Raw genomic sequence first — 26,778 nt, 5'->3', positions numbered from 1 at the left:
GTGGGTGAAAACATGGTGATTCGTACAGTCTGATTCCAGTTCACGTTCAAATGTTTTGGGAGCCCTGGTGGTTACATGAAGTGTGACATGACCTGTTGTGACAATAGGGAAAGGTGGCGTTTTTGGAATTAAGAACACATGACCTGCTAAAATGCAGTCATATAAAAACCTCATGCACCCCTCAACTCTCTGTGTCTGTCTGGGTGTATATTTGCAGATGGAATACCTTCCAGAGCCTGTTGATTTAGTGGAATAATAAAGCTGAGAAGGGTCGCCCAGGATGATAAGAATATAACTGTCCTCACACTCATTGCCTGGGAGTTTTGAAGGATTTGTAGGACTAAGAGATTCTATAACTGAGTTCAAACCCAATGTCTCATCATTTCACTGCCTTGTCTCTCTTCCTAGGGCATCTATGGCTTCATCATTGCACATTGCTTATGGGTCACATTTGGAATTAGAATCTAATTCATTCTGCTTGTGGCCAGGCACCGCCCTGTGCATTTCACATACATATTTGTAACCCCCCGGGCCTCCAAGGGAAGTAAAATTATCCTTATTATACAGTGGAAAGCCTGAGCTCAGGGGGTGACATCACTTGTGTGTGTACCCACACCTGGTTGCTGGCAGAACAAGAGGTGAAACTTAGGATTTGCTTATTCCCTTTACCACGCTGCCATGTTGAACAATCAGGGCAATTACACCTTTCTCTTTGCTCCTCAAGCAAGAAAGATAGTCTCATCCTCATTAGAAGAGGAAACAGGGCCCCTAAGGTGTTGAATTAATTGACTATGGTGAGAGTCCAGAGCCTAAAAATCATATCTCCTGACTCCTAAGCCAGCTGGTGTGCTTGGGGGATGATAGGAACAGGGAGATCCCCAAAGAATTCATCAATGCACAAAGTTTCTGCAATAAATTGACCTAACTTAGTCTCAGTTCTTCCACTGATCTTGTCATATCTAAAGCAACTCTACTCTGACTGGAGTAGACGACAGAGCTTTGAGCTGAGAATTACCCTGCGTGCTGTAGTGCATTGCTTGAGGAGCATCGCTTAAGGACAGGTGTCTTTCTTCCGGTCTGATGAAATAAAGTCAAGAGTGTAAGTTTCCTAATTCCGATTCCAAGTGTTGCTACACTTCCTTTAAGGGCTGCAGGATGCTCTTCTGGGCTTGTTCTGAAAACATCACCTGCTCTCCCATACCTACTCCTTTTCAGGTGCTCTGCAGTGTTGCCAATGGTCCTGTCATCAGTCACGCTGGAGAGCCCTGGGGCTGCCTAGACCCCACCTCCTCTCCCACCTCCCACATTTAATGAGATGTGAAATGCCTGATTTGCATAAGATACCTTTGCATTTCTCTGGCATCCATCTCCTTGATTCTCCTTTCATGATCCCAGCCCTAATTGACCACTGTCACCCTTTAACCCAGGGGTCTGCACGCTATAACATGCGGGCCTGGTCTAGCCCACCACCTGCTTTTTTGGGCAGCTCAGGAACTAAGAATCATTTTATTTTCAAATGGTAGGAAAATATCAAAAGAACTATCATCTTTTGTAACACGTGAAAATGATATGAAATTCAAATTTCAGTGTCCATAAATAAAGTTTATGGGAACACAGCCACGCTCATTCATTACCTACTGTCCGTGGCAGCTTTTACGTGATGCTGGCAGAGTTGCGTAGTTGCAACAGAGACCGTATGGCCTGGAAAGCCAGAAATACTTACTATCTGGCCCTTGACAGAAAAAGCTTGCAGGCCCCTGCCCTACCTCTCCACTCATCCCCTCTGTCACATTTATCCGAACTCATCCATTGCTCAAGCTCCTGAGTTCCTTCAACATCTGCCCCAAGCTAATCTCCATTTATTTCCCAATAGGACCTCCTTGCACTCCTCAGACGTATCTTATACCTCCCCACTAAGACCATCACTCAAGTAGTTCTTTCTGCCGGAAATAACTTTTCCTTCCCATCTTCTCAGCAATCTTCTCTCTCTCATAGATGTAGAGAACAAACTTATGGTTACCAAGGGGGGAAGGAGGGGTGGGATGAATTGGGAGATTGGGATTGACATATATACACTACTATGTATAAAATAGATAACCAAGGAGAACCTACTGTATAGCACAGGGAACTCTACTCAATGCTCTGTGGTGACCTAAATGGCAAGGATATCTAAAAAATGGTGGTTATATGTATACCTATAACTGATTCACTTTGCTGCACAGCAGAAACTAACACAACTTTGTAAAGCAAATATACTCCAATAAAAATTAATTTAAAAAAAAAAGAAAAAAAAAGAAATCTTCTCTCTCCTTCCAGCCTCACAGCAAATGCAATCTGCTCTGAGGAGGTCGTCTCCCACTCTAGTTAATTCCTCGGAAGGCCCTAATGCTCTTCCGGTCCTGCTTTTAAGGCATGAGGTCGTTTCTGTTATACCTGGCTGTTTCAGCCAAGGTCCCTAAGGGCGGAGGTGCCCCACAGCTGTCACCTAGAGTTGCTAAGTGCGGGCTGAGTGTGTCTGCCTGAGCAGGGGCTCCCTGTCCCTGGGACTGCTTTTCCAGGTGTGTAACTCCTGTAAATTTATAAGACTTTTGTTCTCCCAAGCCTATGTGACATTGTTTTGAAAGTGGGAAACAGGATTCAACATTTAGAAATTGATTTTTAACATTAAGTAGAAAGATCATGGTCATTCACTGATACGTCATTGAATCTAAATCTCATATCCATGTATCCACCTATACCATATCTATTGATCCCTCATCAGTCTTTGTTTATCTATCTGTCTGTGTTCAGCTATCTGTCCATCAATTTCTAAATTCTTTCCACAGTGCAGCCCAAGTACCGTCCCTTGATTGGAGGTGTCACAATTTTATAAGGTTACCCACAAGAAGTGCCCAACACTGCTTTCCTAATGTCCCCTGCTGAGCTGGTTCCCCATTTCTCCCTTATTCCTGCTGTGTTCCAGCCAAATTATACTGTGCTTCTCTGGAAAAAAAAAAACAACCCTGTTTTTAGTTTCCTAGGGCTGCTCTAACAAAGTACGACAAACTTGCCATATTAGAACAATAGAAATTTATTGTCTCACATTTCTGGAGGCCAGAAATCCAAGAGCAAGTTGTCGGCAGGGCCATGCTCCCTCTGAAAGCACTAAGAAAATATCTGTTGTGTGTGTATCTCCTAGATTCTGGTATTTTGCTAGCAATCTTGGGCATTCCTTGTAGATGCATCACCTGAGTCTCTGCCTTCGGGTTCATGTGGCATTCTTAGTGTGTGTGTGTGTGGTGTGTGTGTGTGTGTGTGTGTGTGTGTGTGTGTGTGTATCTGTGTGTCCAAATTTCCCGTTATAAGGACAGTCATATTAGATTAGAGCCTACCCTAGTAACCTCATCTTTTTTTTTTTATTGAAGTACAATTGATTGACAGTGTTAATGATTTCATCTTAACTTGATCATCTGCAAAGATAACGTTTCCAAATAAGGTCACATTCTGAAGTAGCGGAGTTATCTTTTGCAGGGGCACAAATCAACCCATAACAATCCCCCACTTGCTATACTTCACCCATGCTTCTCCCACCATTTGCAATGCCCCCCACGCATTTCTGCCTAGTGACCATCTTTCCCACCCCCTCTCCTCCTCTCGCATGGGATTGCTCCCCCACTGAACTCCCACAGCTCTGGGTGGGTACCTTTCTCTCAACACTTGCTAGAGTAGATCCCACATTATAATAATTTATTTTAGGATCCTAGTTGACTGTACACTTCTTTTTCTTTCTTTGCTCGTGGAAAATTGCTACTCAGATATTTGCAAAAATTATTGCTAGGTAAGCTTAGAAAGGTCTAACCTTCACGTACATGGCACTGGATTTTAAGTTTCTCTAGGGTAGTCACTGGGTTTTACTCATCTTGGTATTCCCCTTCCCACCTCTGAACATAGTGCCCGTGAGCACAGGAGGCCCCTCAATACGTGTTGGCAATTTGGAGATTTGGAGCTCAATGAAAGCAGGTATTTGAATCTGCATTTGCCGGTGTCTGTCATTGCAAATGATGCTTTCTGACCTGTATAGCATCTATCTACTACCCTTAATGTGGTTCCTAGCTAGACCATGACACCGCCACTGCCCAAAATGAATGAGTCTTTTTGTGTGTGTGTCTCTGTGTGTATGATGCTTCCCTCTAGTTAAAGAGAGCAAACCCCAAGAAAGGTTAAGAACCATTGCTCTATAGAGACACATGGTGGGACCCTTCTTGTCTGTCTTCTTTTCATCTTTCCCTTCACCATTATTTTCAATACCTTCATCATTATCACTAATCATAGGAATTCCAAGTCAGAAAAGCAACTCATAGGTTTATATTCTTTAATTGTTAGGGCTATAAATTTAGAATGTGCCAGCTACTTGATCCTATTAGCCATACCCTACTCTAAGATAATCTGCTTAAAATTTATACCACTCAGGGATTTGGACTTTATTGATTACATTTCCTGCTAGATTCAGGCCTTTGCCTTTTGCTCATTGGAGCCTAAACAAAATGGCTATGACCCTGAGGAAAGTCAGGCACCCTGGGATAGCAGATAGACTTGAGGACTTGGGTTCTGGGAGAGCCACATGATCAAGAAGGAGGCATTGATGTTAAGATAATTTTTTTTCTCTTTCCTTACCTAACAGAGTTATTGTAAGGTTAACATAACCATTTAAAGTTTTGGAAGAAGAAATGCTTTGTAAATGCCAAGATACTATAGTAGAACGTCAAAATAATGTGGCATATTGTTATACAGATTCACACACACACACACGAGTCATACCACACAGTTCTAAAGAATAAGTTTTCTATTCTCTAAAATGCTAGTCCATCAGGTGAGAAATAGAGGGAGCTGTTGGAAGTGCTTCCTGATTTGGTTTCAGTATAGCAGAGGGGTTAATATAGCACAATTCAATATAGCACAAGAGCTGGAATGAGAAAGCCTAGATTCAAGATGGCGCTGCATCTTATTCACAGGGCAACTTGGCATGAGTTACTGAACATCTTCACTCCTTTTTTTCTTCATCCACAAACTAGGGACCATAACAGTTCTCCCCTCATAGGGATGCTGTGAATGTTAGATGAGGAAGTCCATGCACAATACTTCACTCATTGTCTGGGCATGTGTAAATGCTTATAAATACTAGTCGTTAGGTTTTTTTAAAAAATGATCTTACTGAGAAATGAAAAAAATATATCCATGAATAGTTTCACTGTTGTATATTATATTTAAAACAGTTCCAGATAACAGGAGAAGAAATATCACACAGAAAGTCGCAATTAACTGGCAAATGACTTATACAGACAGTGAGATTTGAGCTGGTTATTGAAGAATTCATGGGAATTGGATGGGGAAAATAAGTTAGAAGATAAACACTCAGGACAGCACAATACCATGGAAGTGAGGACGGAAACTAAAAACTGTAAGATATGGTCAACTTAGAGTTTATCTAACCAGAGATTGTGAATAGGGGAGGGGTGGGCAACAAGGGCAGAATATCTGGCTGAAAACAGGGTGTGGCAAGACCAGGATGGCAGCCTAAGCCATCTGGGGTTCATAGAAAGGCACTTTCAATCTGTGTTGGCCCTTGAACACGGTGGTGGATTGGTGAACATGATGTTTTAGTGACATAATTTGACAATGGTGTGTCAGAAACCTTAACCTAGGGACTGGAATCAGAGGAATATATTACAAAGCCCCAAAACAGTGGCCTTAAAATTGAAATGGGGGTTGAGGAAGCCTAAACCAGTACTTGTTAATCATCTGTTTCATGTGCCAGACTTTGACCTGATGCTTTTTTTTTTTTTTTAAATCACAACAGCACCTGCGAGATAGATAATGGTATTTCCAATTTACAGAAAGGGAAATCAAGGCTCTGAGAATTTAGGTAATTTACTTAAGGTTTTAAAGTCACACATACCTGGTAGGTAGTAGAACAGGAATTTGATAGCCAGTCAATCTGTCTCCAGATCTTTCTGCCATGCTTTGCTGAAGTAGGGAATCTAGTAGAAGCATGTGTACATGAGATACTGTAAAACAAATATTGAAACCTGATGTTTGATTAGATATGGGAAATTAGAAAGACACTGGCAAGAAATCAGGATGGTTCCAATAGTTTGTGCCTAGGTGATTATAAGCATGGTAGAGATTTTAAAGAATTGGCCTATCAGGAAGGGAAATTGTTTGGGATGGGGATTATAGAAATGTTGGGTTTGTGGTTATGATGCACAATAATGGAAATGCCAAGTAGCCAGTTGGCATCGTGAGAATGGAATTTAGAAGAAAGTTTTTGGCTGGAGTTAAAGGGTTAGACGTCACACCCCGGATGTGGACATTAATGATGGATCGTACAAGGAGAGAGAGAGAGAGAGAGAGAGAGAGAGAGAAGATGGCTAGAACAGCATTCCTACACTTTAATCACCTGAGGATTCTGTTAAAATACAGGTTTTGATTCACTAGGTTTGGAGTAAGAGCTTGAGAGTCCTCATTTCTAGCAAGCTATCAGTTGCTGGTCCAAGAAACACTCTGAGTAACCAAGGGTGAAAAGACTGATCCTTGAGAAACCACCATAGGTACAGGTGGAGGAAAAGAAGCCAACAGAAAGAACAGGAGTGGAAAGGTAGAAAGATGACACAGTATTATAAGTGTCATGGGGGATGTGGGATGGTTGAGATACCACACTCTGTGGAATGACCAAGGTGAAGAGGAATGGAGAAAATCTAGTTATGGAGTAACCATTGGTGACCTTCAAGAGGTCAGTTTCTGTGGAGGGAATAGAACTTGGTTTATGGGAAGTTAAGCATTAACGATCTGTGAGATAGTGGAGTTACAGTTGGAATTGGGTCATGCAAAATGTTGGTACCCAAAGGAACTAAGGAAATGGGATGATAGTAGACGGTATGTAAAGTGGAGGACATTGCTCCATCATTTACTAGGTGAGAGACTAGGAATGTGGGCACACATGGATTTGGTACATGAGCACATACCAAAAGATAGAGATGACCATATGTAGATTTCTGCAGAAAGGGGAATAGAACAGGATTTATGGAAGATGCTGGAGAGATAGGAAATAATTGAGGAAAGAAGTTGGAGATAGGATTGAAGGCACCAGTTAAAGAAAAAAGAAAATACATTTTTCTCTCATACAGAAATAAAGAAAAGTAATCAGGCTGTGGTCAAGATGGTGCAGTGGGTTCATGCTTTAGTGCACCTCGTCTGCTCCAAACACATCGCAGTGACAGAAAAATATGAGAACACATAGCTGGGCCTAAGACCCAGCTATGTGGGCCTAAGAGCAAGATAAGTAACCTGATGAGTCAGAAATAGTACAGAAACAAAAGGTTGATGAGCAGAGGTACATTCATTCTCAGGCTGGGCTCCAAGTCTGGAGGCAAAAAGTAAGGACAGAAATTTAGCTCTCAAGGGTCCTGCACAACTATATGTGGTCCAGATTGTCAAGGGATCAGGGCTAGCGTCACTGCTTGAAGCCATGGGTTGGGGACAGGCTTCCACACTGATGAAAAGAGTCTGAAAAAATAGTGTTGCCAATCCCTATCTGAGAGTACAGCTAATAGGAATCTCTGAACCTAAGGAGGTAGGGGAGAGAGGTAAAGATGTAACCATGAGATGATGAACTGACTTAAGCCACTCACCTAGTTGAAGACGGTTCTGCTATATCCCATTGCAAATCAGTATGGAAGGGAGAAACTATTCAACATGAGGAATAATAAAGTTATATTATTACCTCATACCAGTCACAAAGTAAGTTATAAATTCTGGTTGAAATTTAGAAGTAGAACTTTTTGTTTTCAGCAGCTTTTTATTTTAAAATGTTATCACCCTTTAGGAGCCCCAGGCCATCATTATAGGATGGGTTTGGAATTGAAGTTCTAAGAGCCTTGGTGGAGGCAGCAATAACAACAACACCACCAAAAGCATTAGACAATGATGACTGAGCACAAAAGGAAAAGAGGGAAAAAAAACCTTCCTACTCAAAATGAACTACAATCCAACATTATGAACCATGTAGAAAAAAAAAAACAGTTAACAATAAAGATGTTTGTTATCCTGACTTTTACTCAACGATGATCTGGATATTCTACCCAATGCAATAAGACAAGAAAAGAAATATAAGAATTGTGGAAAGACATACGACCATCTTTTTGTGAATGATATGATCATCCTACATAGAATATCAAAAGGTATTTGTAAAGCTAGAACAAGTTAGAGAGCTCAGCAACGTTACTAATACAAGATCAGTAAACACAAATTAATATATTCCCTAAACACAGTTAGAAAATTTTAACTGAAAACAAATCACACTTACAATAGCAAAAATGAAATAAAACAAAAAAAGGCAAAAAAATATAAATTCTACAAAGGATATGCAATATCTTCTAGAAAATACAAGACACTATTAAGAGTATAAAAGAAGAATGAGAAAATGGAGCATATATCTTATTCATAAATTGGAAGAACCAATATAATGAAGATGTTGATTATCCCCCAAGTTTATAAATTAAATACACTCCCAATAAAAATCCCAGCAGGGTTTTTGAAGACACTTGCTTGATAAGCTTATTCTATAATTTATATGAGAAAATGAAAGACAAAGAATAGCCAAGGTATTTTTTTAAAAGAAGGTTGAGGAGATTTGCTCTCATAGACAAAGACAAAAAGACTTATTATAAAGTTCTAGTAATTAAGATGGGGAGACAAATAGGCCAAAGTATAATAATATGTTTTTAGCACTCAGAAAACATACATGTGTATGTATGTAGATATATAGATAAACAAACAAACAGAAAGATGTGTGGCTATGTGTGTATTTTTGATGTGTCATTGCAAATCAGTATGAAAGGGAGAATTTATTCAATAAAACCACATGAGGAAAAATAATCTCATACCAGCCACACAATAAATTATAAATTGTGGGTGAAATTTAAAAGTAGAACTTTTTGCTTTAGATAAGGTTTTTGTTTTAAAATACTTTTAGATATACAGAAACATTGCAACAAGAATGCAGAGAATTCTCTTATACTTCTCACTCAGTTTTCTCTATTGTAATCATCCTAAATCACCATGACACCTTTGTCACAACTAAGAAGCCAGCTTTGGCACGTTATTGTTAACTAAACTCAATACTTCTTTCTGATTTCACCAGTTTTTCCTCAAATGTCCGTTTTCTGTTTCAGAATACCACATTACATTTAGTAATCATGGTTCTTTAACCTCATCTGATCTGTGACAGTTTCTCAGGCTTTCCTTGTCCTTGATTACCTTGACAGTTTTGAGGTCAGATTTTATGCAGAATGCCTCCCAATTTAGTCTTGTTGGCTGGGGTCATGAGTTTTGGGGAGGAAGACCACAGAGATGTGTGCTGCCCTCATCACATTATATCATGCTTATCACATGGCATCACTGAATATGCTAGCCCTGATCGCCTGGCTGAGACCAGGATTCTCCACTGTAAAGTTATGTTTTCCCCTTGCCATACTCTTTGGAAGTAAGCTGATAAACACAGCACACAAGGTGGGGAGTTAAGCTCCATTTCCTTGAGTGAGGAGACGCTACATAAATTTTTGGAATTCTTCTCTAAGAGAGATTGTTAAATATAGTACTTTTAGAGGAAAAGAGTATATCCTTTGACATTGAGGGAGGAGAATCTTAAGATACATATTATAAATAACATAAAGGGAAAGATTAATGCATTTGTCTACATTAATTTTTAAAAATCTTTAATTTTACCATATACAAAGGTAAAAGATAAACCATAGACTGAAAGAACATAATTCCAACGCATACAGCCAACAAAGAATTTACATGCAGAATAAATAACAAATTCCCACAAATAAAAAAGACCAACTTATATACAGTGTATGTATGTATGTATAGATATATATAGTATGTGTATGTATTATATATTACATATTATTATATAATATTATTATATAGGTAATATATATCCACACATACACACATAATATATATAATGCACACACACATATAACACACACACAACACAATGAAGAAAGTATAGGAAGAGACACTTCACAGAACAGGAAACTCCAATTGAGACGATGTGAACCTCAGCAGTAATCAGGGAAATGCACCTTAAAGCTACAAGAAGATAACATCTATCACACATCAGATAATATCATATGTGGAGATACAGGGTAAGACGTTCATCCATTTAGTGATCGTAGAAATATGAGTTGGTCCCATCAGTTTGGGGAAACGTTTAGCAATACAGTGAAGGATTTCTACACACTAAATTATAAGGATATCCTCTAAAGCCATTCTTCTGAAATATTTTTTTGTGCATAGAAATCACCTGAAGAACTTGTTAAAATGAAGATGTTGATTCACTGAGGTCTAAGAGTCTCCATTTCTACCAAACTCCTAGCTGATGCTGATGCTGGTCTACATGCCCATAGTTTGAGTAACAAGCCTCTAGAGGTCAGCAAACAGTGGCCTGTGGGCCAAGGCCCAGATCTGGTTCCTGTCTGTTTTTATCATTGAAGTTTTATCGGAACACATTTGTTTGTTTCTGTGTTGTCTATGGCTGCTTTCAGACTACAATGACAGAATTTAGTAGCAGCAACAGAGACCGTATGATTTGTATAAAGCCTAAAATAGTATTTATTATCTGGGCCTTTACAGGAAAAGTTTGCCAACTGCTGCTCTAGAGAAACTCTCCCACATGCACGTAAAGAGACTTGTGTAATAATATTTATTGCAACTTTTTTTGGAGTAATGACAGAATGGAAATAAGTGTCAGTTAGTAGAACAGACAAATAATTTGTAGTATAGCCACATGATAGACTACATCAGTTACAAGTTACAGAACTACAAGTCTTAATGTGGATAAATCTAGAAAAAACATCCCTTGTTTTAAAATTTAAACTTAGCCAATTTTCTTACAGATATATACCTCTGCAGGCAAATTATTAAAAGATGCCTGGAAATGACCCTCATCTATTTCAGGGCAGTGATTACCTCTGGTGAGGGATTAGGTTAGGGACAGAATCATGGATGCATTCATATGGGCTCACAACCATAGGTGTCATGTATTATTTCTCTCAAAAATTTGGAAAGAAGATATCAAAATGTAATAAATTGTTAATACTGGGTGGTAGGTACACAGTTTTGATAATCTCTACGCGTTCTTATTTCAGATATTTCAAACATTGGAAAAGAATCAAAAGAATCAAAAAGGGGAAAATATGCTGAATATAAAGACAAGTATTTTGAAGTGCAGGGAGGGAGTGAACATAGAGAAAAGTTATTCATACCTGAGGCGCTCTCTCCTCTCAATTAAGCAAGAGATATTCTGGTATTACAAATTGTCCCTTATATAGTTAATTTTGAGAATGGTAAACAGGTTTTACCAGGTGACTAATTTTACTCCATGGCTTGTGAAGTATTTTGATTCTAAGAGGTCACTTCATCCAGGTCCTGGAGTAGAAGGAATTTCCCTTTCTCTGGAACTAATATTTCACTCCTTTGATCCAAGCTCAGCTTATTGTTGGGACAATAGTGATGCCAAGAGCGAAGCCCCCAAGCACATTCCTCCTCCTTTTGAGTGCGAGCCTTGCAGTATTCCTCAGGGAAGAGTCAGGAGAACCTTCAAGATTCCTTCAGGGAAGAGCCTTTGGCTTTTGTCTGAGAATCTCGGTGTTCCATGCCCTTTTATTTCGCTTAGGTGTGGATGCCCTCCCACTGTGACTTCTCCTGGCATGATTCCCCGAGCTAACTCACATTTGGGTTACATTCAGCAGCAGCCTCCTCCCTGAGAGCATCTGCGCACAGCTGGAAGCCAGCTTTGCACATGGGCCAGGGCAGTCTCATCATTGATTTTCCCAGCAGTATTGAGTCAACTTTACAGGAAAAGGTGCTGCGTACTGAAGCTGGGGATCTCAGTTCAGCACTCTTAGCCATAAAATATACAAGAGGGACGTTTCAGTTCCAAGTACGTTTGCATATCCTATAGAAGCCTTTGTAGCATGTTTGTTGTTGTAAGGATATGGGAATACTTTGAGTCAAATCATACCCCATGAAATTTAACAGCTGTATTGAAAAGTCCTGCTAGCTGGCACTTGGTAACCTTTGGTCAAGTGCCTTCCATGTGTCAAGGAAAGCGGAAGTGCAGCCAGCTGATGATACAATACCCAAAATACCATCTTCTCACCCAACAGTAGCATTATAAGTGGTCTCTAGCATGCTTTCTTCTTGGGAACCTGATTTCTGAACACAATGCCCTCTTACCCATACAGTTCAATTCCTGAACTATCTCCTCTTTCTGAGATAGGTTTATCCCTCTGATGGACGTTTCCAGCCACTGTGTATCATTTTTAACCATAACCAGAGGGAGCATAAGTTAGGTCATTATAGGGATAATCAGTGAGGCTTGTTGAGAGGGCATTCCCTGGTCTTTAATGCACAGCCCATAACCTAGTGCTGGCTTTATGTTTATTGTAAAGTTTTCAACTCAAATGCTAAGACAAACCATGCAGGGATTGTAAATAAGTGAAGGGACCAGGTGGAGGATAATAGGGAGTGGTGTGGCATATGGCGAATTAGAGAACACATGCCCTGTCTAAATGGAGTGGCCACCACTTTGCTCTAGCTGATTATCATTGTGCAGAAATGCTGGCCCAACATTGACAGAACTCTTGGATTTTTAAGGGAAGCTAGAAATAGGGATATTTTAAATGTGAAATCTTCCAACTTTTAGATGTTGGCAACTAATTCAAAAATTTTTTAAAAATCACGCTAAAATGAGACACAACCCAGAGCCACAGATGGCCCATTGGTTAGGTTTGCAACCTCAGAATAACAGAGGAAATGATCTGAGAGCTTTAAGTTAGATCATTTGTGGCCAGCAAGTCTAAGCATTTGGGTCTCACCCACGTGGCTCAGTGCCACAATCTTTTTACTGAATCTGATGGCAGGAAAGAACTTAGATTGAGAGCAACAATAACCACATCAGGAGGCAAAGGTACAGAACCACGTAACAATAGTCATAACCCGGGATCACTGGGGCTCTTTGATGACCTTCTTCCCATGACCTTAGAGAGGTCACCACACAGGCAGCAAACGAAGCAAGCGACATTTATGAGGGACATTTTCCTTACCATAATGTACCTTTTCCTGTCACTTCTTGCTCACATAGTGACCCAAGGGGAGAGTGCTGGGGAGAGAGCAATTCTGGGCTCCGTACTTGGCCTCCCAGGAGGATTCTCAGATTCTACACTCTTGCTCTAGGTGTGACTATGTTCTGAACAATTGCTCTTCTCTACAAATTCATGATTATCTCTCTTTCATCAGGTTTACTTTTCATCCTTCTTAAGCTGAACTCCCAGAAGTAACATCAAAATGAAGGGGTCAATGTCTAGATAGAGTTTGGGGTTCTTTACTTGGTAGGTCCTAATACACACCAAGTGGTAGGTGTGGCTGGCTAACACTTGCAGAAAATGAGGCAGCGTGGGAAAGGGTTGAGCTGGGCATCTACTGGAGGAGGGCAGTGGCGGGGCATGGGGGGCACTTGGCTCCCTGGTAGGGAAGCTGTTAGTGAGGAAGGAACACTCTAGCCCTCCAGCCAGGCCTTGCAGAAGGAGCCGGAGGTAAAGCCCTGCTTCCCCTGGAGAATGTCCCCATCACTGTGGCCTTGACCCCCATTTCTGCCTCCTTTTCCATACATTGATTTTCAACAAATGGAAGCCATATTGCAAAGCAGTTAATTATAAGGAGTTTAAGGTTATGAAAAACTTGGTTCAATGTTCAATATCAGACTCTGCCACAAAGTGTACTTGGTTGTTTTTTTTTTAGTATATATTACTGAGCCTTAGTTTTCCCACATGTAAAATAGAGTTAATAATATCAACTTTTAAAAGATATTGGAGGGATTTCCCTGGTGGTCCAGTGGTTAGGACTCTGCGCTTCCACTGCCAGGGCCTGGGTTCAATCCCTGATCGGGGAACTAAGATCCCGCAAGCTGCGTGGTGCAGCCAATAAAATAAAATGAAATAAAATGGAGACAATTAACTGTAAGCAATGCCTGGCACCATCACTAACTTATATAGGTCTTTGGATTCCAGGGTGATCAGTGATGCATTGGATGGTAGGGCTGTTATAGCTGGGCATTGCTTGAGTCTCCCTTCTTTAGCCCATGCCTGCCCACAGCACGCTTCAAGACATTTCACATCTTCTCACCCCTTGGGGAATGGTATAGAGGGTGTGGCTAGAATGCCCCCTGACCGGGGTGGGTACAATGCAGGCTCCCCACCCTGACATCTATCCTGTGGACCCCTCCTGCTCTCACTCTCTCTGGACAAGGATCTCAATTGCTCTGTGCCTCTGATTCCCCATGATTAAGCCACCCATGACCTCAGTGCCAGGACTCCTGTGTATATCAACCTCCTCTTTCTCACAGCCAATGCTATGTAAATGCTAAGCGTTTCTGTGATGTAGCAACTTTAAGAGGATGAATGAATACATTTGATGAGGGAATGTTGGGAAATAATCCAATAGGGCTCCATTTGGTATTGGGCCTTTTATCAAGGCCGTAACCCAAACCCACTTTATGGGGTTAGGGAATAAAATTACCATGTCAGATAACAAAAAGGAAGAAGCAGGGACAGAAAGGCAGGCCTTGAGAATCCAAAGTCAAATGAGTGTTTAGACAAAAGATGCAAGGGAAGTTCTCACTGGTGAGTGCTGGAAAGCTGGTAGCGCTAGACTTCCAAGGCCAGAGCAAGAGAGTGGGGCTGGGATGAAACCCCAGAGAGGGTGAGATGATTAGGATTTACAAGATTGTCAGAAAAACAGAAAGGTGTGAAGGTCTAGGCCATCCTTTGTGTTGCATGGCCATAGAAGGCAGCCCTTCTCTTGATGCAGTGAATATTAAAGAACTTGCCCTTGAAGATTTAACCGGCTTTTGGCCCAATGGGATTGGCTCCGAAAGCTTTCATCCAATTCTCTGGGTGCCTAGCACCCCCTAGCCTCTTCCTTCACAGCTTCCCTCCCTTCCCAAAACGATCCCAGAGTCTCTGGCTTGCTTCTTAGGAAACATACACCTAGACAGTCCCTGAAGACCAGGCTCTGTTCTGAATTACAGAGGGCCTACGAGTAGCTTTGTGCTGGATGACTCTGGGGACAGCTGTTGACAGATGGAGGAAAAGGTTAGACGTGAGGGTCCATGGGCCACTGGGGGGCGAGGCTTTCTTCAGAAGTATATTTGCTCCTCTTTGGCCTTTCCTCCAGCCATCTCTCCCTTTCGCAGTCCATGTCCATGGTGGTCCCTATCCCCCCTGCCCTCCCCCGAGCGTATGCCTTTTCCTTCCTGCTCCGGGGTTGTTCTGAGTGAAAGGGGGAAGAATGGAGGATTTTGGAGCGGTGCCTCTTATGCTATAAGGCTTCAGCATTTAGAATCTTGGAAAGGCTCCACCTGGGAAAGAGTTCCAGAGAAAACAAACTTCAGACCCAGGCTCGTATGGGAAAAGGCTCATGTTCACGGAGGTGGCTTCAGGGACCTTGTTAGAGGCTTGGCCCCTGCCTTTAATGGATCCGACGTGGAGCCTTCCAGGGCCCACGATGCTGCATGGCCTTCAAGGGAGATTTCACTCACAAGCTATGATACCTCTTTCATAGGACTTAGAGTTGTCAGGTCTCTAGGGAACCACCAGCTTTTGTCGTTCTGTTTATGCCCTAACTGAGGCAAGAACGATTTCAAGGGGCCAAACACCCCATCTCCTCTCCTCTTCATTCCCCCTTGTCATGTTGTTCCCTCTTGGAGAGTAGCTGAATTTCTTTTCTAGGAGAGAAGGGGCCAAAAATGTATTTTCAAGACCTGTGGGATCATCAGCTCAGTTCATAGGAATCATCCTTCCAGCCCCAGAAATGGCATTGACAAAAGCAGTGATCGGCACAAGTTCAGGATTCCCCCAGGCCAAGAAGAGGGATGGGGGGGGTAAGCATGGTAGGGAAAGGTTAGACAGAGTTTATGGTGATACCCTCATGCAGTTCCTTAATGCCACTGTGTGATACTCAGGGGACCATGTATCTAGATTTTATGCCTAAAATAAAGCAGGTGCCCCTACAGGTAAAGCAGTGTGAGTACAGGAGCTGGGAACACCTGGATTTCTGTTTCTGGCCTTGTGCACTTAAGAAAAGTACTTCCCCATGTCTTTACACATGGGGCTCAATACTGACCATTAATTCCCCCATGTCTGCCTCTTCTGCCAGGGGTCTTTTCAAACATAGACAATCATGGGATACTAAACTTGAAGGACAATAGAGATCATCTAGTCCCATCAACTCACTATATATATGAGGAACCTGAGGTCCAGAGTGGGGAAGTGTCTTACCCAAGGTCACATGGTGAGTTACCTCCTTTGACGTCTTTGTATGCAGTACAGACCCCCTGTCCCCCTCACCAATTTTAATTCTTAAGATCTTAAGACCTCATGAGTTTCTGTAGGTCCCAGAGGACTCAGGGATGACTAGATGCCTAGTATGGGATTGGTACTAAAATCCCTTAGGTGAGGGAAATATTCCAGGCCAGGATACTTCACAGGGCCTAGGTGAGGCATCTGGGAGTAGTGAGAGAGGGACCATTGCCTGGAGAGAAACAATGGAGTCACAGACCCTCTAGGCCAATGGCCTGCCTTCCCTCTGCCTCAGACCCAAGAGAGCCCTTGTCCTGGGTTAGCATAGTGATGCTAGCACAGAAACATCTCATGTTGAAACCAAGTCTCCCTCTAAACATGACCTCATCAGTGAGGAACTTTCCTCCATCTCCACAATCTAACCCCACTCCCTGCAGAAGGAGGGCACCCAACATCCAAGATGACTCAACTCTGTTTTGATCGTAATATGCCCTCAGAATGAGGAGGGGAAAGTCTCAGTGCTACCAACTCGATCTCTCCCCATCATAGCCTCAACGTCTAGCTGCCATTACGCTCTTCACATACCTGCACACAGCTTTCCTAAAAAGGTTGGCTTACTCCTATCTTGTCTGCACACGCACGTAAACACCCACGCACTCGTTACAGACATTATTTTATAGACATTATTTTAATCCGGGGTTGACTGAAAAACCTCCTTCTGGAGATTTGATCAGGAACACCCACGTCTCTGGACATCCTAATTCCGTCCATGGCAGGGTGGGGCCAGAGAGGAGCTGAGCTAGCATGGAAGTCCTCCTTGCTTGAGGCTGCCCATGGCTTGATGGCCACCAATGCTACTCCTCCAGGGTATTCCATCCGCTATGAGACTTGGAATTATGGGAAGGCTGAGAGATCAGCCATCATTGCACTGACTGGGTGAAGTGAGAGGAAAAAGTGAAGGAGAAGGAGTTTATAGTCTTGGAAGTACAGTGCCCCCAACCTGGTGCAATCAAAGGTGGTTCACATTATCCCAGCTCCTAGGGTTAGAAATGGCCCTCAGGTATCCCTTAAGAATGTAAGGTCTGGAGAGCATTTTCCTCCCACCCCTTTGCCCCCCAGGGACCCTAGCGATTATGCCCTGTTCCCACCTCCCTCTCAAGCTCATCATCAGGGCCTCCTCCTACTTAGATGAGGCTGCCCCTCCCCTCCTCTTCCAGGACAATCCAAGGCCAAGCCCCCAAACGTTTTGCTCACGTCCCTTCCTCGGTTCAGTGGAGGCTGCAGCAAAGGTGGAGTGTTTCCAGTTTCTCTGACCATGCTTGGTTTTAAGTTAACCCCCTCCTGCTATCCTTCCCTTTTGCTGAGAATTCATTTGGCTGTTCCCAATATATCTGTATCTGTGTCCCGTATCTCTAGTTCTTCCCCCTACCTTTCAAGCTCCCTCTCTGTTTCCCCTTCTAGTTTTGATCTTCTTTGGGGGTTTTGGTTTTTACTTTATTTTGCTTTTTTCTGTTTTTCTGTTTTTTTGTTTTTGTTTTTTATAGGTTTCAGAGAAATTATGTTGAATCCAATAAGCCTTCCCGGACATTCCAAGCCTCTTAACCATGGCATCTATGTTGAGGATGTCAATGTTTATTTCAGCAAAGGACGTCATGGCTTTTAAAAACTCCTTTTAAGCCTCCCTGTTTTGATGTCACCTTGGTAGGCTGGGCCCTCTGAGAGGTTGGAAGCTCTAGGCATTGTTCTGTTTGGATCCGGGGATGCTAAGTAGAAACTACACGAGCCGCCGGTGCCCCTGCATCCTTTATCACCACCAAGACGGGTGTTTGCCCCCATCCACCACTGGCAGGGTTGCCCTTTCCCTCCAATCATCACTGTGCTCCTTTTTTTTCTGGCCTCCAAGGCAGCTCCTGCCATCATCTTAAGAGCCAATAAAGAGAATTAAAAACCTGTGCACCAGGAACCATCTCTTAAATACACTAGCCATTCTCTTGCTTTCCACAAACAACCCAACCACCACGAGAAAGCCTGATGAAGTCCAGCCGTGCTCCGGCCTCACTTTCCCCGCTTGGAAGCGTGGGGTCTCCCTGGCTCTCCCTAGGATACCAGGCCATCCTCTTAGTGACCTCGTCGCCCTGCAGCCTCCCGTGGGGAAGAACATCTAAGCAGAGGTGGAGACGGCGCGGTGAGAGGAGAGGGAGCCAGGCCCGAGTATTGGCACCAGATTAGGTCTCAGAGGAAAGAATGGAAACCAATCATTTTCTATATATATATATATATATATATATATATATATATATATATATATATATATATTTTTTTTTTTTTTTTTTTTTTTTGGTGGAGAAAACCATACCTTTTTTTTGGACACACTTTCCCCCTACTTCCTCTTCTCTCTGGAACGGCTCACAGTGAGTGGTATTAGAAAACTCCTTGGAGAAGAGGATTTCTCCAGGGCTCCTTCTTGGCCTCTAGATCTGCAGTTCCGACAAGCTTTGGCTGCAGGAGGTCTTGCCTGTGAATTGGGCATCCTGCTAGGACCACAAGGGACCAAGGGAATCAGGGACCAAGGCCCTTCCTGCTGTTCCATGATCCCGGGATTGGCTCTCTTCCCCCACTTTTACTTATTCTTGACTCTGAGAACTTTTGGCACCCAATGGAATCACCATTTCAAGGCCAAGATGAACTGAAGGGGAAGAGAAGTAAAAATTGGCCTCCTCCAGCCCCTCTCATGGCTCCAATGGAAGTGTCATCCTGTTCTCTGGTCAATATATGTGTTTACTTTGCTTGCTTTGACTCATGCCTTACTCCATGGCCACCCTCTCCCAAAGAGGGAGGTTTGTTTCCCCCATTTTCAATTTGATCCACTGGGGAGAGGGAAAGGGATGCTTTTCCCCCTGCTTCAATAGGAAAGGTACAGTTGTAGGGCCTGAACCTCTCCCAGATTTGCTGCCATGTTGGACTTCGGGCTTGGCCTAGTTTCCACCACCCCCCCACCCATGGTGCCTCCGTTGTAGGGGGTCAGCACAGGCTGCCCCCTTGAGGGTGGAGCATGGAAGAGGGGGCCAACCATGGGGAGATCGTAGGACAAAATGGTGGTGGTTTTAACCCACTAAGTTTTGGAGTGATGATGCACAGTAATACATAACAGATTCTCTGCCTTGGGAAATTTCCCTGGGGGTTAGGATTCCCACTTAGGGTTTTAGGTCCTGAGTCCCGTGGATGGTGGTTCTTCACGTCGGGTTCCCAGCCTGATTCTGCAGACACCTCCATGGGCTTTAAAAATGCACAGCTTTCCAAGTTCTTGCCCAGTATCTGGGGTGGCCTCCCGGGCGCCTGAATGTTCAGAGTATCACACGGGGATTCAGCTTCTCTCCAGGGCCTAGAAGTGTGTTTATTTAGCCCCTTCCAGCTCCCCGCCATCCTGCTCCCCATTGCTTCATGTCTGGCTATTCCCCATTGTGTCCTGCCAACCCTTTGGGCCAGGGCCCCCTCCTGAGTGTGGCTTTAAGGAGTAAGCTTGAGGATGATGTTTTTTAATTATTGTAAATCATTACCTCATTTCCAGCCTCCCAGGCTCCATCCATCCCAGCATCTTTTATTCTGCCATTTTCTTCACCTTGTGCTATGACCATGGGGCGTTGTGTTTCCGCAGAGACATATAGGAGTGTTCAGTGTATAGTTTCTTAATAAACACTTTATTTTCTAATGAAATGACTGGATCAGACCTCTTATTTGGCAGTTTTGCAAAGAATATTAAAGATACATAGACATTTCAGGCTACCCCGGTTTTTAATTCCCCCCAATTTTACTATTACTCTTTTAAAGAAGTTTCTTAGCCAAGTCCTGTTTGCAAAGGATTTTACAATCTGTTCCATTGGTTGCTTTCACTGAGACCCCTCCAGATACAGGCTGAGTCCATACAGTGAAGGGTTTCCTCATCTTACTGAGAAAGAATTAGAGGCACAGAGAGTTGAATGGTTCACTCAGGGTCACACAAGCACAAGAGACAGAAGCCAGGTTCAAACCTGACTCTTTCAGATACAACTCAGGTTACTGAGACCCTTGTCTCCTCGGTGGCTGGGGACTCGTCTATTGTCCGGACAGCCAAGGCTTATGGAGATCCTTTCTTCAGAGCTGATGTGTAAGGGGGTCTGGGAGTGGGGTTGAGGGATCCTTTATCTTTGGTGCACCAGTAAGCCAGTGTAATTTTTCCCTTGGTTGCAGTGGCTTTACATCTCCCTTATGGATCTTGGGGAAGTGACTTTGCCCAGAGGAAGATGGGGTTCTGGGCTTGTAGGCCAACATGCCAATCATCCAGAGACCACTCCCTGCCCCCCCACAGACACATACACACTAAGGTAGGCCAAACTCTCATGTCAGGTCTCATGTGGGCTACCAGAAAAGGAGAGGCAGAAGAGTCCTGGGGTCCTACTGAGGCTAAAATGCTTAGATGAGCTGGCTGTATCTGTCTGCCCTTGGTTCCTGGGCCCTGACCCAGCTAGAAGGGTCAAAATGCCTTCTGTAACTTACGATATCTTCCTTTTAGGAGGAAGGGACTTTGTATGTAGGAGATTTGGAACAAGAGAGGAGGTCAGGGGCTGGGAGCATTTTGACCCTTCCCTTGGTCTCAGTAGGCTTTTTGGGGGCTTCTTACTTAGGAAGTAAAGATGAGGCATGCGGAAATAAGGTGGGTGAGCTCAAGGTGGAAGTCCAACAGGGATTGATTCGGCTAGGTTGGTGCTTTTTCTACTTACTCTTACTCAATCTCTTATTTAAGTCTAGCTTGGTTTGAGCCCTCACCTCACCTCATCCCCAATGGAAGCTCCTTTTCTATAGAGTGGCCTGGGTAGGGGGTTGCCCAGCTCCACATTCTCCTGTTCTCAAGGGTTCCAGGATTGGACCAGGGATGCCCCAAGCGTTGAGACTGTCTTTGGGACCTTCAGGCTGCATGGATTCTAGGGAGAATTTCATTATTAATAAGTAGAGATATTTAAGTTTTGTTTTATCAGGATGCGTAGAGCCTGCCAATGCTTGGGAGAAAAGATGATGAATAGAAACGGCCCCTGGGAAGATGGGAAAGAAAAGCGCCCATCCTCAGGAGGAAGGCTCAGCCACATGGAGGGAGAGCTGTCCTGGTGCAGCAGGAGGAAGAGGAAAAGATGAGGGTTTAGAGGTTTGGGGCGGGCAAGAGAGTGAGAGAGTTCTTGTCTGGTGGCTTCTATTTTGCCTATCAAGTGTAAGGCAAGGCCTTGTGCTGCAAGTGAGAACATCTAAGAGCGTTGAGAAGGTCTAAAGCAGCAGAAGAGACCACGGCAGATGGCAGGGAAGCATGAAAAAGTTGCCGGGAGGAATGAGGACTGGCTGAGCCTGGGGAGCTGTGTTGAGTGTCTAGGACTCTGTTCCCTATGCTTTCCTGCTGGGCTTTGAAGTCCCATGGCATCTACCCCAACGTTAGAGACTCTGGGGCTGTCAGAGCTGGCACAGGGGAGGTGTGGAGAGAGGAACTCAGCCCACCAAGGATGCTGGGTTGGACTGGCTTCAGGCAGGGAGGCTCAGGGGACCAACAAGACCTGTAGCTCTGTGTTTGGAATCTCACCCACAGGATTTCACAGTGGCTTTCTCGGACTTGAGCTTACGTTTTGGTCCTAGGGGATTTCATGGCAAAGCTTCAGTCCATGAAACCAGTGTGCTTGCCATGTGCTGTCTGGATCTTCATTCTGGAAGGAGTGATTGAGGGGCCCTGGTTCTGAACCCTGTTCCCTGAAGCTCAGAGGGTGGGGAGCTCACTGTACCCTTAAGAAGCTGTAGGACAGTGGTCAACTCAGTTGTAGGGCCTTCCAGGGACATGCTCTGGAGAGGACCTGAGTCTTTCACTAGGGTTGTGTGGCCAGATCCCGGAACTGGTTGCCAAGCTCCAAAGAATGGGCTTTCCTGGGGAGCATTAGTAACGATCATTATGTCGAACTTATGAAGCACCTATTCAGAGCCAGGCACATTTGACCCATGAGGACGCTGAAGCTCAGAAAGGGTTAGTAATCACTAGGCCAGGTTTTCACAGCTGTGAGTGGCAGAGCCAGGACTGACACGGGGTCTCTTTGACCTCCTGGTGCTCGTGGCTGTTCAGCTGCCCCATAGAGCAGCCGCATCTTCTGCTCCTGGAAAGCTGCAGTCCTGGGATCTCCACAGTCATAGCCTCCCCGTGGCTCTCTAGATGAAGTCCTTCAGGGGTCTTTGGGGCTAGATGCTATCCCTAACTTCCTCCTGGAAACACCCGAACACAGTGATTTTGAAAAGAACGTCTGCCACGCTCCTTCTTCACGCATTCTAGCATTTAGTGACCCTTGATGCCTGAAAATGTAGTTGTTCTTACATCTAAGATGAATCATCTGGTTTTCAGTTGGTGAGATCCCCAAACAGATAAGGGTGGCATCTTTGCTGTCAAGAACGACTTGTTGGCTGAGACACATCTGATCCTCAAGTCGGTAGGTGAGGCTGCCCAGGTCTGGGCAAGCGGGAGCGGCTTCAGGCAGGAAGGTAGTGGAAGGAAGATCCTTGCCTGCCTTGTGCACCCCCATCTGAACTTTGTTCACCCTTCCTCAAAGACCTCCTGATGTGTGGAAGCTCAGCCATGTGCTTCTCACCCAGGGAAAGAGCAGATGCCAAGCATCTTCAATTTGGACGCCAAGAAGCTGGGCTCTGGGCTACCCTGTCGCTCCCTTCTGACGTGGGAATTCTTTTGTGTAGCCAAGCTCCCAGGCACCACGTGCTCCCCTCCCCAGCCGCAGGTGTGACCTCAGCCTAGCACTGGGCCGTGACGCTTCCCCTGGCTCTGCCCAGCTCCTGCAGGTCAAGGCCAGGCCTGAGCAGAGGCTCAAGCGTCTCAGATACAGGAGCTAGACGCCAGGGAGGGTTTGATGCTGTGGAGACAGCACGGGGAGCCAGCAGATCAATGCAGGGTGACTTCATTGTGTGTAGCTTCCTGGACTGCGCCACGTGCGGATTAGGCAGAGGGCCTTTGTTCCTTCAGTGTTTACCGACTCGGAGCTCCGGCTAGACTCACAGGTGGCCTCCAGAGTGACTCTGAAATGGAGAGCAAGATGAGGGTAGCAGTGAGGGACAGACGGGGAGGCGTGAAGGTGAAGGGATGCTGGCTGCTCTGAGGCTCCTTTGGGAAGGACAGAGGGAAAACTCTTCAGTGTGACAGCGGAGGAGGCGACGGGGCAGTGAGGAGGGTGGGAGCTTCAGGGGAACCTGGTCTGCATCCAAATTGTCCAGGAGGCCTGAAGCTCTACTCCCCTGCACCCCTAGCTTTGCCCCACCCCTGACATCCCCACTGTGCTGCTGGGGAGCGGCCGAAGCGGCCAGTGGCCTCAGTTGCCTTGGATAGCTCTGGTTCTGCATTTTGCCTTTAGAAATCCCGTACCACCCCCACCCCCACACACCGCCCTACTCACCTCTCAAGAAAATCTCAGCCAAGATCTAATCATATATCCCAGAGCTAAATAAGCCTCCTTCCACTCTCCTTGAACCCAAAGTGAGTTGAAGATCTCTTGCTGGCAAGGGATCAGGTTTCTCGGCTGCTTTTGCACATGGTTTGGAAATTTAATCAGGATTCCGAGGGTAGGATTTTAATCCCAATTCCTCCTTCGATAAAGTGACCCCAGTTTGCCCCTGGGACTTAAGCTCTGCTTGCTCGGGGAGGAGATTGGGTGGGTGATGAGGCCTAAGAGCTCGCTGCCTTTTCGTCTCTTTCCATCAGGACCCTGTCCCCTCCTGGGTGTGTACCTGAGAGCAGTAGCTCTTCCTTCCCCACCCCCTTTGCCTTCCAGCTGGAGGTGGATGCATTGCTCAGATATTCTGCAGGTTTGGGGGTGGGGCATTGTGAGAACTGGGGAGAGTGAGGGAGATATTGGGGTTATCCTTTGACTACAGCCTGTTCGGCTCCCGTGCAAGAAAGAAACCAGAAAGGCAGGAGGATCTCTGAGAAGCACCGATCCTAGAGGGACACAGAGGATGCTGATGACTCAGATTCTGTGCCAAAGGCAAGGCCAGGTCCATGCAGGTCCAGTTTGGGAAGGAATGTGGAACTACTTGGGTAGAGGAGAAAGGCAGGATTTCCAAGTTCCCAGGGAAGATCCGAGCTGTAGAGAAACCCTGGTGAGAGCTTTGTTGAGACTTTCAAGCCTGGAAAACAGGGGATGCATGAGCTTCCTACTCAGACCAGAGGCAGCCCTGGGCATCTCAGGATCACGTGTCTTCCCACGACCCTCTGCAAATAGGAGCCGCTTAAGGCCGCTCTGATGTCCATGAACCTGACTTTGATTTGGCTGACAGTGGTGGGGGGGGGCATGTGGCATAAGGCAGGAAGAATGGAGCTTGGCTTTTCTGAGAGGGAAAGAGCAATTCTCCCTTCACATCCTGTCTAAGAGCAATGGCAGGCGCTGTCTCAGAGTTTGGAAGGTGGATCAGAGTGGCCTACATGGCTATGGAGAAGGTTTGAAGACCGAGGGTCGAGGCTGCTCAAAGGTATGAGTTCCAGGGTTGTGTCCGACTTGTGGCTCCATCCAAGTTTGAGGAACAGAGTGTCATGTCAGTTCGGAAAAACCCCACCAAGCCTGACTTGGGTGAGTAATGGCGGAGGCCTTGGTGGCTGACAGTGACACCCAGCTTGTCTGTGGAGCTCTCTTTCCTCCTCCCCGTTTCTACCTCCCATGTGCTGTTACCATGGCAGCAAAATGAAGCCTGGTTCGGCCTTTGGGGACCTCAGTGGAGCAACCGGCCTATTTCCCTTCAAAAGACAAGGGACAAGGCTTCCCTCTCTTGTCCCTACGTTTATTCTGCAGTGAGAAGGGCAAGGACCTAACCCCTGTAAAGTGACTTCACTGCTGTCAACTATGGCCTGGTGATGCTCTGAAATGCCACCTACTTTTTTACTCTGAAGCACACACCAGCTTTGGTCTGTTTTGGTCCTCGTGATAATGTTTTAAAATTGCAATGCAATGTCCATTACATTGCAACGTTTGCAACAGCCTTTGGCCAAAGTCATGTGATCCTGACTCCCAGATGGACTTCTCAGGGGAAGAGAAGGTGTGGGGCTGGGGGGAAGGGGTCCTGGGTGCTCTTGGAGGAATGACATCTGTCTACAGTCTGTGCCACCGTTCTTAGTAGCTAGACAGGCCTAGGGAGATATTTACTACACACAGCCAGGTTCTCGAGGGTGTTGGGAGCAGGGAGACACAGAACATCCTTGAATTTGGAGCTGAGAGGGTTTAGATTCCATAACACAGGAGACCCCTGGACATACAGACGCTGTCTCACTGCCAACCCTTCTCAGCACTGGCCAGACAAACTGTCTCCAAGATCTGCCCTCCTGCTGCCACAGTCAAGAAGGACAAGTCCTAAAGTCTGTGTCCCATGGGCCAACCAATGGAGACAGCTCTCCCAGGGCCCTCCTACAAGCAATCTTAGGGAGAAGGAAAATTCCGGAATGCAGGCTAGATGCTAAGTCCAGCCCACGTATTATGTATACACCAACGTGTCAGCCTTCTCTTACTGTTAATTCTGAGAAAAAGACTCACATGACAGAGAACCTGAGAGGAAATCTCAAAGCAATTTTTGTCATGAGCGTTAGGTCTCTGAAAACTCACGCTGGCTGAGAGGGCACAGCCAGGATCTCTCTTGTCGCTCCCATCTTAGAGCCACAGCTCTGGACCAAAGCCTTCTGCTTCAGAGGGAGCCAGATGCAGAGCGACCAGTGAGAACTTGACTCTGGTGGGGAGGGTGGGTAGGAGAGGCACCATGAATAAAGAATATATTCTGAGAATGTCCTTCCTGCGAGAACTGAAATTCTGAGTTCATGTGTGAATGACTCATGGAATCGTTCAATCTTTATGGCTGTCAACTTGACATTTCCCGGTATTATAACAGGCAATTGCTGCGTAGTACCTTTGATACCAAATGGACAATCTGGTCATTAAAAAGACCAGAATGACACCACTGCGCATTTCTAGGATGGTATCTTTGGCCATCTTAGTAATTTTGTGGGTCAGCCACTTGACCAACTACTGCCCTACATGGATTGATCAGTTTTCTGGGAAAGCTTCAGTTTCTACAATGGGGTCCTGTCTTCATTTGAATGCCCAACTTGTTATTAAATAAATCATGCTGTAAGGATCAAGTGCTCTCCTTTTCCTTGGCTGTGGAAATGTTTCCCTCTAGTTTCATAAGATGCTAAGAGCCCATCAAATAACGTTGGAGAGCATTGTATGGTATAGCCAACCTCTCGTAGGTTTACCATGCATGTTAGGATACTAAAGGCTCTGAGAAGTCCTCCTTTAAATAACCCTTTTTATCCTACCTCTTTCCCAATCTA

At 44.8% G+C, this 26,778-nt stretch overlaps 1 protein-coding gene across 5 annotated transcripts in view; it reads left to right on the top strand.

Moving 5' to 3' along the window:
• NTRK3 (neurotrophic receptor tyrosine kinase 3) overlaps positions 1–26,778 on the top strand; it is a 372,854-nt gene that overhangs the window by 261,011 nt on the left and 85,065 nt on the right. For 2 of the 5 annotated variants that reach the window (XM_060156183.1, XM_060156180.1), the window contains 2 exons: positions 16,261–16,395; positions 17,948–20,117. The exons of 2 other annotated variants lie outside the window; for them this stretch is intronic. In XM_060156183.1, coding sequence (XP_060012166.1) covers positions 16,261–16,395; positions 17,948–18,066 — 254 coding nt within the window. In that variant the 3' untranslated portion in view covers positions 18,067–20,117. Of the gene's footprint in view, positions 1–16,260; positions 16,396–17,947; positions 20,118–26,778 lie in introns of those variants that run through there. One more of the 5 variants, XM_060156188.1, reaches the window with a different exon arrangement.

This window comes from Lagenorhynchus albirostris, chromosome 1, assembly GCF_949774975.1.
Source record: "Lagenorhynchus albirostris chromosome 1, mLagAlb1.1, whole genome shotgun sequence".
Classification (NCBI taxonomy): Eukaryota; Metazoa; Chordata; class Mammalia; order Artiodactyla; family Delphinidae; genus Lagenorhynchus; species Lagenorhynchus albirostris.
This window is presented reverse-complemented; position numbering and strand designations above follow the sequence as displayed.